The 18,799-nt window shown below is 44.6% G+C and overlaps 1 protein-coding gene across 1 annotated transcript in view; it reads right to left on the reverse strand.

Moving 5' to 3' along the window:
* The window catches only part of SLC34A2 (solute carrier family 34 member 2), a 71,141-nt gene that overhangs the window by 41,752 nt on the left and 10,590 nt on the right, over positions 1 to 18,799 (reverse strand). Inside the window, exons 2-4 of the mRNA XM_060247293.1 lie at positions 11,051 to 11,156; positions 9,908 to 10,048; positions 4,099 to 4,227 (exon numbers count right to left, since the gene is read on the reverse strand). Coding sequence (XP_060103276.1) covers positions 4,099 to 4,227; positions 9,908 to 10,048; positions 11,051 to 11,153 — 373 coding nt within the window. The 5' untranslated portion in view covers positions 11,154 to 11,156. The remainder of the gene's footprint in view (positions 1 to 4,098; positions 4,228 to 9,907; positions 10,049 to 11,050; positions 11,157 to 18,799) is intronic.

The raw sequence follows: 18,799 nt of genomic DNA on the forward strand, positions 1-18,799 counted from the left end.
TCTTAACCAGGAAAAGACCAGATGACATGATGAGATTTATTGCGGGCACAATAGAGTGGTTTCTCAGTGGAAGAAGAAGAAGATTATATTGGATTTATATCCCGCCCTCCACTCCGAAGAGTCTCAGAGCGGCTCACTCTGACCCTAACCCTAACCCTTTACCTTCCTCCCCCACAATAGACACCCTGTGAGGTAGATGAAGATATTGGATTTATATCCCGCCCTCCACTCCGAAGAGTCTCAGAGCGGCTCACAATCTCCTTTACCTTCCCCCCTCCACAACAGACACCCTGTGAGGTAGATGAAGATATTGGATTTATATCCCGCCCTCCACTCCGAAGAGTCTCAGAGCGGCTCACAATCTCCTTTCCCTTCCTCCCCCACAACAGACACCCTGTGAGGTAGATGAAGATTTTGGATTTATCCCGCCCTCCACTCCGAAGAGTCTCAGAGCGGCTCACAATCTCCTTTCCCTTCCTCCCCCACAACAGACACCCTGTGAGGTGGGTGGAGCTGAGAGGGCTCTCACAGCAGCTGCCCTTTCAAGGACAACCTCTGCCAGAGCTATGGCTGACCCAAGGCCATGCTAGCAGGTGCAAGTGGAGGAGTGGGGAATCAAACCCGGTTCTCCCAGATAAGAGTCAGCACACTTAACCACTACACCAAACTGGCTCTCCTCTGGAGATGGCAGCCTCTCTTTCTTCGGAAGTTCTTAGCAGAGACTCAGCGGCCGTCTGACAGCAGTGCTGATTCTACGACTCACTGTAAACTTAGGCAGATCATAAGGAGGAGGGCAGGAAAGGATGAGCCCCGGGGCCGTGTTGTAGAAAAATAGGTGGTGGAGCTCATTACCGCCACTCATTAGCATATGCCACCGCCCCTCCCCCCCAGCCAAAAGCAACCCAATGCAAAAAAGGAGACCCTGGGCGAGTGAAGCCTGCTTGGGCTGCCTAGAGATCCATCCAGCCCAAGCAGGCCTCGTTCACCTGGGGCTCTCCTGGGCCGCCTCCCCCCACAGTCAAAAGGCCAGGAAGCCACCCGCCACCCAAAATCACATATAGGGTTGCCAAGTCCAATTCAAGAAATATCTGGGGACTTTGGGGGTGGAGCAAGGAGACTTTGGGGGGTGGAGCCAGGAGACATTGGGGGTGGAGCCAGGAACAAGGGTGTGACAAGCATAATTAAACTCCAAAGGGAGTTCTGGCCATCACATTTAAAGAGACAGCATACCTTTTTTAAATGCCTTCCTTCCATAGGAAATAATGAAGGTTAGGGGCACCTTCTTTTGGGGGCTCATAGAATTGGACCCCATGGTCCAATCGTTTTGAAACTTGGGGGGTACTTTGGGGAGAGGCACTAGATACTATACTAAAAATGTGGTGCCTCTACCTCAAAAAACAGCTCCCCCGGAGCCCCCGAAACCTCCAGATCAATTCCCCATTATACCCTATGAGAATCGATCTCCATATAGGGAATAATGAAGTGCTCAGCAGACATTTTCCTCTCCCACCCCTGTTTCTGGTGACTCTAAAGCGAGGGATTGGCCTCTCTACTCACGAGTTGCTGCCAACTTCTTCCAAGTAGCACAGACACCCCATCCCGAGAGGAAGTCTCCAGAGGGGGAAACGCACATGGGGGCTGTGGAGGCGGGGCTTCCTCCCCCCCTCCCCCCCGCTGGCCAGCTAACTGGGGGCGGGAAGGAGCCTGGGAAAGTGGAAGAATCCCCGCTGGGACCTGGGTATTGACAAGCCTAATCACATAAGAAATGGGGAAAGGGTGGGCTTCTCTAGGTGTTAATGAGGGCTGCTGGGGGTGTGGCAAAGCCCCTGGTGGCTGGCTGGCTGGCTGCCCGCTCTCCTAATCCAGGGATTGTTATGCAGCTGCACCTACTATTCCATGGACAAGGGAGGTGGGAAGGAAGAGGGGGAACCCTCAGAAAGGTTCAGGAGCTGCACTCCTGTGAACTCCTGCTGAATATCTGAGGCCTGGATGAGCCAGTGATTGACTTTTGGGGACCTTTCTTACATGCCCAGGGAAATGCTGATTGCCAGTGTGGGGTCAGGAAGGAATTTTCCTCCAGGCCAGTTTGACCCTGAAGGGGTTTTTTTTTGCCTTCCTCTGGGCATAGAGTAGGGGTTACCAAGGGGTGGGGTAAGGTGAGGAAACAGGTAACTGTGAATTCCTTGCATTGTGCAAGAGGTTGGACTAGATGACCCTTAGGGGTACCTTACAGGTCCGTGTTTCTACGTTTCACTAAGTTTTGAGATGCATTAGCAACTTTCACGATTCCCGAATAGTGTACCAACAAGCCTGTGAAAATATTAAGAACTACCCTAAATGCCGATATTCACCAAATTTCTGGTCTTCACCAGAAGCACATTTTGGGCTCCGAGGAGCAGGAAACTGTTTCACAAGGAAAGATTATAGGACAGAACATCCACTGATCATCATCTTGTCATATGTACACATCTAAATACAAATATACACACACCCCAGTCGTCTCCGCTTCCTGCTTAATCTATCAAGGGAGGTAAACTTGTAACCTTCAAAATCTCAAGGGACAATACATTTGGCAAATGTTTATGGGGCAATAGGACATTCTATTGTCTTCGGTTCCAGTGACTCGTGTGTGTCCCAACAGAGGCATTTCCATGCATGGCTGGCAATAGGGTTGCCAATCATCAGGTGGGGGCAGGGGATCCCCCGGTTTGGAGACCCTCCCCCCGCTTCAGGCTCATCAAAAAGCGGGGGGGAGGGGAGGGAAATGTCTGCTGGGAACTCTGTTATTCCCTATGGAGATTTATTCCCATAGAAAATCATGGAGAATTAATCCACAGGTATCTGGGGCTCTGGGGGGGCTGTTTTTTGGAGTAGAAACACCAAATTTTCAGTATAGCATCTAGTGCCTCTCCCCAAAATACCCCCCAAGTTTCAAAAAGATTGGACCAGGGGGTCCAATTCTATGAGCCCCCCCAAAAAAAGTGTCCCTATCCTTCATTATTTCCTATGGAAGGAATTGAAAAGGTGTGCCATCCCTTTAAATGTGATGGCCAGAACTCCCTTTGGAGTTCAATTATGCTTGTCACAGCCTTGATCTTGGCTCCACCCCTAATGTCTCCTGGCTGCACTCCCAAAGTCTCCTTGCTCCACCCCCAAAGTCCCCAGATATTTCTTGAATTGGACTTGGCAACCCTAGCTGGCAACCAAAACAAAAATAAACTTCCAAAATCAAATGAGCCTGCTAATCTCTAAAGTCAACACTGTTCTGAAATACTGGAAAACCAAAAACCTCGTGGCAAAAAATAGGGAGGCGGGGGAGGACTTCTCTTTACACGGATATCTATCTCAAGTGGTTCCTTTTTGGGTGTGATGCTCAGGGATTATTTTGTTGAAAAATAGGTCTCCTTAGCTGTGCCTCCCCACAGCCAAAAGGCCAGCAAGCCACCCTCTGCCCAAAACCACATAAGAAGTGATGTAAGGGTGGTGTGGGCTTCTCCAGAGATCCAGCCAGCCCAAGCAGGCCTTGCTCACCTGGGGCTCTTTTGCCCCGTCCCCCCGCCATCAAAAGGCCAGCAAGCCATTCAAAATCACCTAAGAAGTGGAGAAAGGGTTGTGTGGGCTTCTCCAGGGGTTAATGAGGGCTGCTGGGGGCGTGGCAAAGCCCCTGGTGGCTGGCTGGCTGCCCGCTCTCCTAATCCAGGAATTGTTATGCAGCTGCACCTACTATTCAATGGACAAGGTAAGTGGGGAGAAGGAAGGGGGCTGTCAGAAAGGTTCAAGTGCTGCCCTCCCATGAGCTCCTGCTGAATTCAAGGCCTGAAGATGCTTAATTCAACAGGATTCATTTTATAGGATCTAAAGCAAGGCTTTTTTTGTAGCAGGAACTCCTTTGCGTACTAGACCATGATGTAGCCATTCCTCTAAGAGTTTACAGGGCTCTTAGTACGGGGCCTACTGTAAGCTCCAGGAGGATTGGCTACATCGGGGGGGCATGGCCTAATATGCAAAGGAGTTCCTGCTACAAAAAAGAAAGCCCTGCTCGAAAGACATTAAAATGTCGCCAAATAATCTATTTCATTCTTGCCATTGTTTGCATACCTCCTACTAACTGGAAGGCTGAGCTGAGGACATCCAAGGAGCAGACGAAAAAGTAGAGGAGTCCAAGCAAGAGAATAAACTTCCCTATGCCTTTTAACACACACAGCACTTTGCCTTTCCCATCCAGTTCTGCAAAAGAAAAAAAAAAGCATAGAAGAAGTTTATGTAGATAAAGAGCAAGGAATCTGAGGCTTCGTTTTCTGCAGCACAACAGCTCACAGTTAAGTCTGCGAAGTCAAGGCCGGCTTGTGAGCTCTGTGGATGATAAACCAGAAGGAATGTTCTTGTTAATAAAAGTTAGGTGTAGCCAAAAGAACCTTATGAAGGTTTTAGAAGCCCAATAAGAAACAAAAAAAATCCCGGTTGAGCTAACCTTTTTCAAATAATCTGGTACATGGAAATTGGAACAAATAAGAGGGAAAAAATGGGGACAATATAAGGGGAAAATAATGGAAATTGGAAAAATATAAGACAATACTTAATGGGATTTATTTTTCTCACTCATGGAACTCCTAGCAGTCTGGCCAGGAAGGTTATTTCAGTAACTTAATTATCGTTACTGCACTCTGATGATAATTGGAACACAGGGCAGTTTTTGTAGCTGGAACTCCTTTGCATATTAGGCCACACACCTCTGATGTAGCCAATCCTCCAAGAGCTTACGGGGCTCTTAGTACAGGGCCTACTGTAAGCTCCAGGAGAACTGACTACATCAGGGAGGTGTGGCCTAATATGCAAAGGAGTTCCTGTTACCCAAAAAAGCCCTGATTGGAAGGTTAAGTAATAGTTGCCCATCTTTCCCCTACAATGTTCTTATAATGGAAAGAAACAGAAGGGGTGGGGCTGACATGAGAGGGGCCGTGGCTCAAAGCAGGGTTGCCAAGTCCAATTCAAGAAATATCTGGGGACTTTGGGGGTGGGGCCAGGAGACATTGGGGCGGAGTCAGGAACAAGGGTGTGACAAGCATAATTGAATTCTAAGGGAGTTCTGGCCATCACATTTAAAGGGACAGCACATCTTTTTAAATGTCTTCCTTCCATAGGAAATAATGAAGGATAGGGGCACCTTCTTTTAGGGCTCATAGAATTGGACCCTCTGGTCCAATTGTTTTGGGGGTACTTTGGGGGGTACTTTGGGGAGAGGCACTAGATGCTATACTGAAAATTCAGTGCCTCTACCTAAAAAAACAGCTTCCCCAGAGCCCCTGAAACCTCCAGATCAATTCCCCATTATACCCTATGAGAATCGATCTCCACATAGGGAATAATGAAGTGCTCAGCAGACGTCCTCCTCCCCCCCCGCCCCCCCCATTTCTGGCGACTCTGAAGTGAGTCACGAGTTGCAGCCAGTACATGTCAAAAGCAAAAGCCTACTCACGAGTTGCAGCCAACTTCTTCAAAGTAACACAGACACCATCCCAAGAGGAAGCCTTTCTAAGCGGAGACTGGAGCCTCCGGAGGGGGTAAGTCACATGGTGGCTTTGGGGGCGGGGCTTCCCCCACCGGCCAGTTGACTGCGGGCGGGAAGGAGCCTGGGAAAGCAGAAGAACCCCCGCTGGGACCTGGGGATTGGCAAGCCTAGCTCAGAGGTATAGCATCTGCTTGGCATGCAAAGAGTCCCAGGTTCAGTTCCCGGCATCTCCAGGTGGAAGGCTCAGGTCGAAGGTCATGCACAAGGCTTCTCTGAATAAAACCTTAGAGAGCTGCTGCTCGTCTGAGTAGACAATACAGACCTAGACAAACCAATGGTCCAATTAGGCTTCCCAATCCCCAGGTCCCAGCGGGGGATCCCCTGTTTTTACAGGCTTCTCCTCACCCCCAGCCAGCTAGCCGGCGGGGGAAGCCTTGCCCCCCCCCCCCCCCAATCACCATGTAGTTTTAGAGTTCCTGCAGGTCCGTTTTTAAATTATGTGCCTTTAAGGCTGAGCAGGAAGCAAGAAACAGGAAGGGCTTCGGAGAACCGCCCCTCCCTTTGTTTTGCTTTCGTTTTCAGATCAAGTAAAGTTCTGCAGGAACAAGACCCAGTAAGTATTTGTGTTGAGAGAGAGGGAGGGGGCAGGGGATTCCCTGGTTTGGAGGCTCTCCCCCCACTTTAGAAAGTGTGAGGGGGGGGGAAGGGAAAGGTTTACTGGGCACTATTATTCCCTATGGAGAACGATTCCCATAGGGAATAATGGGGAATTGATCTGCGGGTATTGGGGGCCCTGGGGGGGCTATGTTTTGAGGTAGAGGCACCAAATTTTTAGTTTAGCATCTAGTGCCTCTCCCCAAAATACCCCCCAAGTTTCAAAACGATTGGACCAGGGAGTCCAATTCTATGAGCCTCAAAAGATGGTGCCCCTATCCCTCATTATTTCCTATGGAAGAAAGGCATTTAAAAAGATGTGCCGTCCCTTTAAATGTGATGGTCAGAACTCCCTTGGAGTTCAATCATACTTGTCACACCCTTGTTCCTGGCTCCACCCCCAATGTCTCCTGGCTCCACCCCCAATGTCTCCTGGCTCCACCCCCAAAGTCTCCTGGCTCCACCCCCAAAGTCCCCAGATATTTCTTGAATTGGACTTGGCATCCCTAGGTCCAACCAGCGTAAGGCAGCTTCACGTGTTCACAACATGACCCTGATTTGAATGGTTGCACAGGATAATTGGTGTGAGAGACAGACTGTTTTGGGGCAAATGGCCTCTCCTTATTTCCAAAGCAAGTCGTTCCAGCCAAGACAATAGCTTATTGATGGCTTCACCCGCAGCCTAGACAAACTGGAGTTCTTTTAAGATGTATCAAAGTCAGGGGTGGAATTCTAGCAGGAGCTCCTTTGCATATTAGGCCACACACCCCTGATGTAGCCAATCCTCCAAGAGCTTACAAGGCTCTTTTTTGTAAGCTCTTGGAGGATGGGCTACATCAGGGGGTGTAGCCCAATATGCAAAGGAGTGCCTGCTAGAATTCCACCCCTTTTGGGGGCTTGGATGCCACTAGTAAAATCCATATTCTGAGATCTCTAGTCTGCAAAACCAGCCGATGATGGAGAAGCCAGCCAGAGGGTCGACCTGCGTTGGCATAACGGTCAGGCCTACAGACGCTCCTGGTGTTGCCTAGAGGCACCTTTAGGATACTCCTGGTGTTATCCAGAGGGAGTTTTATTCTGGGCATAAGCTTTCATGTGCATGCACAATTCTTCAGATCTGTGGTATCTGCACACGAGTGCATGCACACGAAAGCTTATATCCAGAATAAAACTTTGTTGGTGTAAAAGGTGACCTCAACCATATACAAGAGATGTCCAGAGGTTGTTTGCCGTTGCCTTCCTCATCATAGAACCCCTGACTTCTTTGGTGGTCTCCCACCTAATCCCCCACCTTGGCCGACCCTTCTTAGCTCCCAAGCTCTGACAATATTAGACCAATCGGTAGGGTTGCTGTGTCCGACTCAAGAAATACCTGGGGACTCCGGGGTATAATGTAACAACACCCGACACTAGGCTTTTTTAAAAGAATTAAATAGTACAGTATCACGTCTGCAAGTTCTGCCCACTCGGTCCCAGACGGAGACCCTGGGTTCTTTATTACTCTGTTTCAATGTTATTTCTTCAGTGGTACAAGCTTCAATCAATTTTTATCGGACGCGATCCAATCTTGTTCAATCAAAGCATCAATCTTTCGACATTTATTTCCAATTCCTTTTTATAATATAATTCATGTACAGATTATTTTTGTGTATGGACTCAAGCCTCATGTATCATCAAATGCATTGAAAGATTGATGCTTTGATTGAATACGATTGGATCGCGTCTGATAAAAATTGATTGAAGCTTGTACCACTGAAGAAATAACATTGAAACGGAGTAATAAAGAACCCAGGGTCTCCGTCTGGGAGCGAGCGGGCAGAACTTGCAGACAACGTGATACTGTATTATTTAATTCTTCAGAAAAGCCTAGTGTCGGGTGTTGTTACATTGTATGGTTTTGTATACTTTCACTCCATTTTGTACATTAGACTCCGGGGGTATAGCCAGGAGACTTTGGGGGAGGAGCCAGGAGCAAGGATGTGACAAGCATGACTGAACTCCAAAGGGAGTTCTGGCCATCACATTTAAAGGGACCGCATGCCTTTTAAATGCCTTCCTTTCATTTGGAAATAATGAAGGATAGGGGCTCCTTCTTCTGGGGCTAATAGAATTGGACCCCCTGGTCCAATCTTTTTGAAACTTGGGTGGTATTTTCGGAAGAGGCGCTGGATACTATGCTGAAAATGTGCCTTTAGCATGGATGATTGCGATTTATTGCATTTCATTTACAGTTTACTTGTGGTTCTAAGGTTATAGGTATAGTAGTGTGGCTGACTGTTAATGAATAAAGATTTCAAATCAATTAGTCTACTACATTATTTCTCCTCTCAGAATATTGCACTGGAATAAAAACCTCCATATACATATGTTATGTATTGTGTTTTACAGGGTTCTTGTTGCCTGAACTTGAGATAGGCACTCCTTGCAAATCAGGATCCTGAAGCCTGGAAGAACTGGTCAATCAGGATGCTAGGCATGTAACAACTTGTAACAAAGATGCAAATGAAGGATTCTGGAGTGAGCTAATAGGAGTAACTGTCGCCTGCTAGGGGGTGTGTGGTTAACCATGACCAGATTGTATATAGTGGCAATTTTGCCTGTGTTCCTCTGTGATCGTTTCTTCCTGCAATAAAGTGTTCTTGGTTGATTCTGAGCTGGCTGAACTCACTTCATTTCACATTGACAAAAAGTTCTCTTGCTTACTTTTCTGGAGACCCCCCTCTTCACAGCTAATTTTCCTTCCTCTGGGACCAGTTGGGATAACAGTTTGGGGAGCAGGTCTCCTATACAAATACTAATCATTGCTCCGTCCTTGCTTAGCATGTTTTTATTTCTATTTTTATTCTATCGTATTTAATCATTTGTTGTAAGTAATACATTCTTCTTACTGTGTTGTTCTTAACAGCATAACCATGAGTCTTAGCAAGAAAAAAAGGTAAAGGAAAGATCCCTTGTGCAAGCACCAGTCGTTTCCGACTCTGCGGTGACGTTGCTTTCACGTTTTCATGGCAGACTTTTTACAGGGTGGTTTGCCATTGCCTTCCCCAGTCATCTACACTTTCCCCCCAGCAAGCTGGGGACTCATTTGACCGACCTCGGAAGGATGGAAGGCTGAGTCAACCTGGAGCCGGCTACCTGAACCAGCTTCCACTGGGATCGAACTCAGATCGTAAGCAGAGGGCTCCGACTGCAGTACTGCAGCTTTACCACTCTGCGCCACGGGGCAGACTGTAAATAGAGTAAACAGAAAATTAACATTTAGGACTTATTGCCAATTATGTGGGTCATGGTTTTTGTTAATTCTGCACTTATGATATTATCTAGTCCGGATGTGGCTTGTTTAATGTTTCTGTAAGGTTTTTAATGTTGGAATAGGGAGGGACGGTGGCTCGGTGGTAGAGCATCTGCTTGGGAAGCAGAAGGTCCCAGGTTCAATCCCCGGCATCTCCAAAAAAGGGTCCAGGCAAATAGGTGTGAAAAACCTCCGCTTGAGACCCTGGAGAGCCGCTGCCAGTCTGAGAAGACAATACTGACTTTGATGGACTAAAGGTCTGATTCAGTATAAGGCAGCTTCATGTGTTCATATGTAAGCCGCCCAGAGCCCGCTTGCGGGATACAGCGAGATATAAATCAAAACATTAAATTAAAAATTAACATGTGGGAAGCAGAAGAAATAAAATGGGGATTAGCAAGGGATGGAACGATGAATGCAGTTCGACCACTTCCATAATGCTCGGTTCTTACCTGACCACTTGACTCCGGTGTCCTGGAGCACCGGCATATCCCACGGGTCCACTTCATCTTTGAGGTCTTGGTCAGCCGTCAAGGCAATAGTGGAGTATGCAGGCAAAAGTTCCATCTGGTTCCCTAAAGAAACTGCCCCACCTGAGGAGCAAAATCAAACGTTAATGCAATTACTGTATCTGTCCTCGTGTGGAATGGTATGAAGACAGAAACCGAACAGTCCAACTCAAACCCTTTCGTGTGCTGGTGACGTCCCCAGGGCCACTCTTCGTTTGAATCAAGGGGAGGTAAAAATTTATTATTTATTTCATTCTCACGCATTCCTGAGCAAGCGGAGGAACTAATTTCACATATGTTCGTGGCAGCTAAATTTGCAATTGCCCTGGTTTGGAAGCAACAAACTCCTCCCTTGAGACAGGCACGGTGGCTGAAACTATGGGATTATTTTGTCTTAGATAAGCTCACCCATGACTTAGATCCTCGTTGCTCCTCCCAGACCGCTTCCTTGGACTTTGTGTGTAAATGGCGTCCCTTTATTGATAAAGTCTCAAAAGACAGCAGAAACCCTAATGACTCACACCATGCTATATTAATGTCATGCTAACTACTGTTGTAATTAGTTTTTTTAATGGTTAACATCGTATGTATCCACTTCCTCACTATATATTGGTATATGCTATGCATCTGCTGATGTACTGCCACCTTTGTACCTTGAACTTTATACCAATAAAGCTTTTCTATTAAAAAAAAAAAATTATTTCATTCGATTTATATCCCGCCCTATCCCACCGAAGCGGGCTCAGGGCGGCTCACAACACAGAATTCTAACAATAAACACAAAAATTAAAATACATTAATAATTTACGCAATAAAATAAACACAATTGTCAGCGTGCTATGCTACAGTCTTCCTTAAAATTCAGATATTCAGGTATTCAGATATACAGATGCACAGTTGTATGCCAACCGGAAGGGGACTGTCTTACAGGCCCCGCGGAACTGCCCAAGGTTCCGCAGGGCCCTCACCTCCTCCGGCAGCTGGTTCCACCAGCAAGGGGCTGTGATCGAAAAAGTCCAAAAATACATTACTCTGGCTGGATCATGGCAACAGCGTACAGAGGAGCAACGATTGTTATTGTCTTACCTTTTGGATTTTTCTCCTCTTTGGGGGGCATAATTTGATTTTGTTGGAAACAGGGTTCTTTGATATACTTATTGGCCTCCTCGAGTTCAGGCCACGGAGCCATCCTCTGAAATGAAAAAAGAGAGAGGTGGTTTGGGCAAGGGTCAACAAAAAAGGCCTTTTAAGTATTTCCATGCACAGGAGAAAGAGAACTAAGTAAAAAAAAAGGAGAGAGAGGGAATAATCCCTGTAATTAAATGCATTTTCTGTAATAAAGCATCTTTGGAACTTATTGCCAAAGAAGATATTTTCAAGCAGAAATTTCCTCGATCCCATTTTTAGAATACCAGCCTGGGAAAGGATTATTTTAATGTAGAAGGCCTCTCTTTCAATGGCGATGAAATTGGAAGAGATATTCCATGATCATCATCATCATCTACAAAAACCTACAATGATCACAAACTCATGACATGATTTTGAAAAACAAAAACAAAAAACCCACAGATTTTTGCTTAAATGCAATTGATAACTTGCATAACGTACCATATTTCATCAAAACTTTTTACCATTCAAAAGAAATGTATTATCATTAAATAAATGTCATTTAATTTTGCTATCCGTTCTTGAATTTTTGGGATCTCCTTCAACTTTTGTTACCTTGTGTACACAAATCTTGCTGCCATAATCCAATTTAGGAAGATAAATTGTAGATTATTCAGAATTAAACCAACATACTTTCAAACTTTCAGGAGTTTGGAGAATTCTGCTATCTAGATGGTATATAAATATTTTCTTTAAAAGTTCAAACGTACAGAAAATGATAAGCCTCAAGTTACAAACCTCCTCTGTTACTTCATGTCCTAAAATTTGTCCCATTTCTAAATAAATTTAAAAGTTTCTATAAATACAGCACTCATAATCATACCATAAAGGGGGTTTTGGGGGGGGGGGGTGTTTTTGAAGTTGCATCAATAAACTTTTCAAATGATTTTTCTGCAAGACATTTTACATGGAAGCGTCTGATTTAAAAATACTGAAACCATTATATTTGAACAGCGCTTTTTCTACATATATTATCAAATTGTTCTGCTTTATCAAACACCAATCCAAATCTACTAACTGAAGATTTTAATTATCTTAGCTTCTCACTGCAGAAGACAGATATATCTGAAGAATTTTTTTCTTATAACTATCTTATACTGTCATCAAATTATCTATTATTATATTGTCATTCCTAATACTATCAACTTTCTCCACTCACAGTTTGCTAGTTAGGCTTGTGAGCTAAGAACTTATTAACTTTTATTCTGTAATTTAAAAAACCTCTGATGCACAGATGCTAGATTATTGTTTATTTTCTCCATCTTTGATTCTGGCAACGCTTTTGTCACCTTCTTTATATCTTTATATGTTTGAGAACTATGAACTTTTAAAGCTTCACCTCATTCAGCTTTAGTTGTTCCAAGTGATCCTGTCTCTCTTTATCACTTTTCCTCCTTAAGATATGTTGTGGCACTTAGTAAAGCTGAAGAAGGCTTTATCAGTCCTTAGCGAGGAAATTTCAGAGTTATTAATTAAAAGAAAAAATCCTATAGATCAGCTTGCAACTTACTCTTAATTGCTAAATTAGACAATAAATTATTATCTAGATCAGGGACATCGAACTCATTTGTTATGAAGGCCAGATCTGACATAAATGAGACCTTGTTTGTCAGAACTTGTAACTTTCCTATGTGCCTTTAGCCAAACTGACTCCATGCTGTAACTCGATACTAACACACTGTGCCAGGCTTCAAGCCACTAACACAAATTCCTTAACATTTCAAACAGACTGTGATCAGTGAAGGGTGGCAGATAACCCCTAGTCAACATCTGCAGGTGTCCTTTGAAGCCAGGCCGGCCAGGCCTTCTCAGCAGGGATCCATCCTCCCTACTGATAACAGACTCTGGGAAACAGACAGTTGTCTTCAGCCGTGTGAAAGATCGTTTTATTATGGTTGCTACAACCGCATAAAATGTAACTAATGCTAGTCCTTGGCATCAGTGTTATCCTGTACCTTCAGCTCTGTAGTTCTCAATAAACGCCTATACTTTTGAAACAAAGTCTTGGGCCTCGTTTGGAGTTCTTCCAGTTCTGACATTGTTGGGCCGGGCCATGTGTGTGCCTATTGAAGATTAGGTTGCAGAGAGATAAACTTTATAAAGGACTCAGACAAACACAATTATATATATATAATTGTATTTCTCCCATGGAATCCAGAGAACTGGGCAAAGGAAACTATGGCTCTTTCCTCCTTTCTCCAGGGGACTTGGGGGCAGGGAGCCTCAGCCAATAGAAGGAAGAGAGGCTCGGCTCAGTAGCTCTGCTGTGCAATTGAGAAAGCCTGGGAAAACCAGCTGTGCCTTCCCCGCTTTCCTCCCCAAGGGAGGAGCCTCAACCAATGGAGAAAATAGAGGTTTTGCTCTGTAGCTCCCGTGCAATTGAGCAAGCCTTGCAGAGCAAGCTGTTATGCAGAAGGAAGCAAGAAAGAGAGAGAAGGAAGCAGATGATAACCAGTTGCTTGGGGGCCTGATTTGGCCCCTTAACCGCATGTTTGACACCCCTGATCTAGATGCCATGTCAGATGCTTTCTTACATTAAATATTAACTTAAGTGCTATAGGTGCATGATCTACATATGATGTTGGCTCAGCCATGGAACTGTCAATTAATCTTGAGAGTCATTTTTGTACTAAAAATAGATCAATTGAAATACAAGAACTGTGAATTACCAAATATAAGATGTAACTCTTGGTTCTAGGATTCAATGTGTGCCATATATCTATTACATTAAATTGTCTGAATAATTACTTCATTAGATTTGGTAAAATCTTGCCACAGCCAATATGTTTTCTGGCAGCTCTATCTAAAATGTTACTCTTCATTGCAGTGAAGTCGTCCTCAATAAACACTTCTCCCTCAACAAAGGATGTGAGAGCTTCATACTTAAAAAAAAAAAACTTTTTTTTTTCATTTCAAGCATAAATGTTAACTAAAATTGCCTTGTTTTTTTGATATTTTTCTTTATACACAGATCTCTACCAGAAGAATCAACTGAAGCAGCAATTATTTTGAAACCATCACAGTTAATGAAGAAGAAGAAGAAGATATTGAATTTATATCCCGCCCTCCACTCCAAAGAGTCTCAGAGTGGCTCACAATCTCCTTTACCTTCCTCCCCCACAACAGACACCCTGTGAGGTAGATGAAGATATTGGATTTATATCCCGCCCTCCACTCCGAAGAGTCTCAGAGCGGCTCACAATCTCCTTGACCTCCCTTCCCCACAACAGACACCCTGTGAGGTGGGTGGGGCTGAGAGGGCTCTCACAGCAGCTGCCCTTTCAGGGACAACCTCTGCCAGAGCTATGGCTGACCCAAGGCTATTCCAGCAGCCGCACGTGGAGGAGTGGGGAATCAAACCCGGTTCTCCCAGATAAGAGTCCACGCACTTAACCACTACACTAAACTGGCTCTCCTTTGCTTTTAACAAGGTCAGATGCAACAAATAATTTTCCTAATTTAGAACACTGTAGCGGATTAATTTGATTATATTTCATATGAGTCTTCACAAACAAAAATTATATTTGCCTTTCCCTTAACTAGTGTATGAAAATCCCTGTGTCTCCTTAGAACAGGGATGTCAAACACATTTGTTATAAGAGCCAGATTTTACATAAATGAGACCTTGCTGAGCCAGGCTGTGTGTGTCATAAAATGTAATGCCTGGTAGTGTAGATACAAACTTTATAAAGGCCACAGACAAACACAATTAAAGATTTTTTTAAAAAAAACCTTAAAACATGTTTAAAAGATTAGCACTCTTGCAATATTTTGGTTGTTTAACAGTCTCTGATAACTGATACCTCTAGTCCTGAATTATTGCATCAAAATCTGGAGACAATGTCTGTGCTGTAGCAATCTTGAGTATGCTGTTCAGGTGTTTTTCAGGTGTATATCTGTAAGTTGCAAACCTACTTTTGATATATTGGCACTCATTGCAGAAATCTCGTCACCAATGCTTTAAGCCTAAGACCTGGAGGAAAACATGAAATGGCTAAGCATTGTGAGCTTTTGTAAATAAGTTGCTTCTTGTTCTGATCAGCCAATGGAGAAAGTAGAGGCTTTGCTGTGTAGGTTAATTGAGCAAGCCTGGCAAAGCAAGCTGTGACACAGAAGGAGGGAGTTGTTTTTGAGTTTCCTGCATTGTGCAGGGGGTTGGACTAGGTGACCCTGGAGGTCCCCTCCAACTCTGTGGTTCTGTGATTCTAGAAGGAAGCAGACGACAGTGCTCATGGGCCTGATAGGAGCCCTCCAGAGACCTGATCTGGCCCATAGGCCACATGTTTGACTCCCCTGCTTTAGAAGCCTGTTTATATTGACTGGGGAAAAATGCTTTATTTGGTTAATTTTAAACTTTAGATAGTTTAAACTTCACAATTAGTTACTTAACCTTGTGACCTAACTTCTGCTTTATTGTATCTTCTACCTCATCAACAATGTTAAATTTCTGATTGGTGGCTTGCAGGGCTTCTTTTGTAGAAAAAGCCTGCAGGAACTCATTTACATATTAGGCCACACCCCCTGATGTCACCATTGTTTTGCTCATAGAATTGGACCCCTTGGTCCAATCTTTTTGAAACTTGGAGGGTGTTTTGAAGAGAGCTACTGGATATTATGCTGAAAATTTGGTGCCCTTGCCTCAAAAAACAGACCCCTAGAGCTCCAGAGCCCCACCGATCAATTCTCCAGTCTCTATAGGGCATAATGGAGTGCTCAGCAGACATTTCCCTCCCCCCTCCACCACTTTCTGATAACCTTGAGGGGGGCCTCCACACCGGGGTATCCCCTGCCCATACCTGGGGATTGGCAACCCTAGCAGACTACTATTCAAATGAAACAATTCTATCATCATGTCACAGTGTGATTTCTGAATTCACTGTAAGCTCTTTGAATTCTCACTTGTTCAAAGAGATCCAACTCAGAGTCTCTCACGGTGCAAACTCAGGAGCACTTTCCTTTGAATAGACCTTAGTACAATTCAGAGTAGATCTGTTTAGGATTGCTCTCTCTATAGCCCACAAGATCATCACCTTCTTGGTGTTCTGCAGGCCCTCTTAATTCTAATGAGGCCCTTCTGAGTTTATTATCCAGCTCCTCTGTTTTAATCTTCTAATTCTAAAACCCTGTAATCATTCTGATAGGAAAAATGGCTTCATTAATTGTACATTTGGAGTCAAGCTTCTCAACTTTAGCCTTTAATTGATTAATTACTATTTGTTGATCTTTAACTTCACTCAAGTTCCTCTCTTCTGTTTTCTTCTCATTAATTTCTAAGCATTTATCTGGAAACTCAAGTTTCTTTCCAAAGGTTTCAGTGACAACAGCTTCAAAATCCTTCAGTTTGCTAATAAGTAGTTCCGTCAGATCAAGCCTCAGATCGCAAAGCATGGAGACACACCATCCACCAGGCTGTCTCTTCCTTTGAGAACGCACGCATAGCTGGTCTTGAGGACAAAAGGAGACTGAGGAAGAATCGCACTGCTACAGCACCAACCCTAAATCAGACTTTTCCCTGCAGCCACTGTGGCCAGACCTGCCTGTCCCGCATTGGTCTTGTCAGCCACCAACGAGCCTGCAGCAGACGGGGACTATTGCACCTTTCTTAAATCTTCGTTCGCGAAGCCAAGCCGAGAGAGAGTTCCGTAAGATCTTTCAGGGAGAAAGGAATATCCATAAGCGACCCACTAGCCTCAGCCATGACACTATACATCTCCTACTTACTTTACCAGTTAGATACCCCTTTTGTAAATTAAAAGGTAGTGTGCAAGCACCAATCATTTCCGACTTTGGGGTGACGTTTTCACAGCAGACTTTTTACAGGGTGGTTTGCCATTGCCTTCTCCAAAAGGTAAAGGTAGTCCCCTATGCTAGCACCAGTTGTTTCCGACTCTAGGGTGACGACGTATCACGATGTTTTCATGGCAGACTTTTTTTACAGGGTGGTTTGCCCTTGCCTTCCCCCGTCATCTACACTTTCCCCCCAGCAAGCTGGTACTCATTTTACCAACCTCAGAAGGATGGAAGGCTGAGTCAACCTTGAGCCGGCTACCTGAACCCAGCTTCCGCCGGGATCGAACTCAGGTCGTGAGCAGAGCTTAGGACTGCAGCACTGCATCTTTACCACTCTGTGTGACGGGGCTCCTTTTTGTAAATTACACAATCACAATAACAAATGTAATGTAGTTAGTGTATGGCTTCTATAGAAATTTCTGTTTTTCAACACCAGCCACAGGTGACAAAGGATGCTTATGGCCAAATTTTGAAAAGTCATCAAGCAAAACTGGTTTTGCAATTGAGCAGCAGTTGAGTTTGTTGGTTGTGCTGGTTTGCGATGGAATGTTGAGAACTGACTTTTATATACATGAATGCTATAATAAATCATTTGGCATTTAGGACAGATTTTTAGGGGAAAGGAGGGAGAAGAAGCAGGCAAATGAAAGGTCTGTTCAAGCCTTGATTCGTAGTGTCTGCAAGTACTTGGAAAGAATGTGCTCGTATGGACGTCTGTTAACTGAGGTAATAAGTAGTTGCATTTGAAAGTCTTGGCCTTTCTTTTCTGTAGCAATCACCTCCCAATTTCACATCCATTTTCATTTGTTGTTCCCCTGTAATTTTAATGTTTCCAAACTGGGTTGCTTTGCAATGTTTCCCTTCAAGAACGACTTGCTCTTTTCCTTTCTTTTTTCATTTATGGGCTGTCATGGATGGCAAGCTAGACACAATGTTCTGCAGTTACACACAGCTGAGTAGCTGATTCCTTCTTTTGTATTATGCCTAGTGAGGGGCAAAAAACGAGTCTTAGAAGCCAGAGAACCCTGACACTGAGTCACTGAGTCAATGAGACATCTAGAACTGCTAAACCTAGCCAGCTTGGGCAAGATCTAGCCCAATGTAGGCACTAAGCGAAGGGTGTCAAACATGCGGCCCATGGGCTGGATCAGCCCCTTGCAGGGCTCCTATCAGGCCCACAAGCAACTCACTGTCGTCTGTTTCCTTCTTCCTCTCTTGCTTCCTTCTGCATCACAGTTTGCTTTGCCAGGCTTGCTCAGTCAAGCTACAGAGCAAAGCCTCTGTTTTCTCCATCGGCTGACCAGCCCATGAAGCGACGTATGTACAAAAGCTCCAATGCCCAATGATCTCATATTTCCCTCTGGGTCTTAGGCTCAAAGCATTGACCATGAGATTGGTCAGTCAATGAATGTCAGTCAATCAGAATGTCAGTCAATCAAAAGTAGGCTTGCAACTTACAGATGCACACCTGAACAGCACACGCAAGATTGCTACAGCACAGACGTCTCCAGATTTTGACGCAATCATTCAGAATGAGAGGTGTCATCAGAGATAAATAAACAAAATATTGCAAGAGTGCTAATCTTATAAGCACGTCTTTTTTAAAAAAATCGTTGTGTTTGCCTGTGTCCTTTATGAAGTCTCTGTCTCTGCTACCTGGCATTACATTTTATGACACACGCGGCCTCATTTATGCCAGATCCGGCCCTCATAACAAATGAGTTCAACACCCCTGCACTAAACAGTTCAAGCCTAAGAAGAGTCAACATTAGGAAGAACTTCCTGACCGTTAGAGCGGTTCCTCAGTGGAGCAGGCTTCCTCGAGAGGTGGTGGGCTCTCTTTCCTTGGAGGTTTCTAACAGAGGCTAGGTGGCCATC

Source organism: Heteronotia binoei, chromosome 9 (assembly GCF_032191835.1).
Source record: "Heteronotia binoei isolate CCM8104 ecotype False Entrance Well chromosome 9, APGP_CSIRO_Hbin_v1, whole genome shotgun sequence".
Lineage (NCBI taxonomy): Eukaryota > Metazoa > Chordata > Lepidosauria > Squamata > Gekkonidae > Heteronotia > Heteronotia binoei.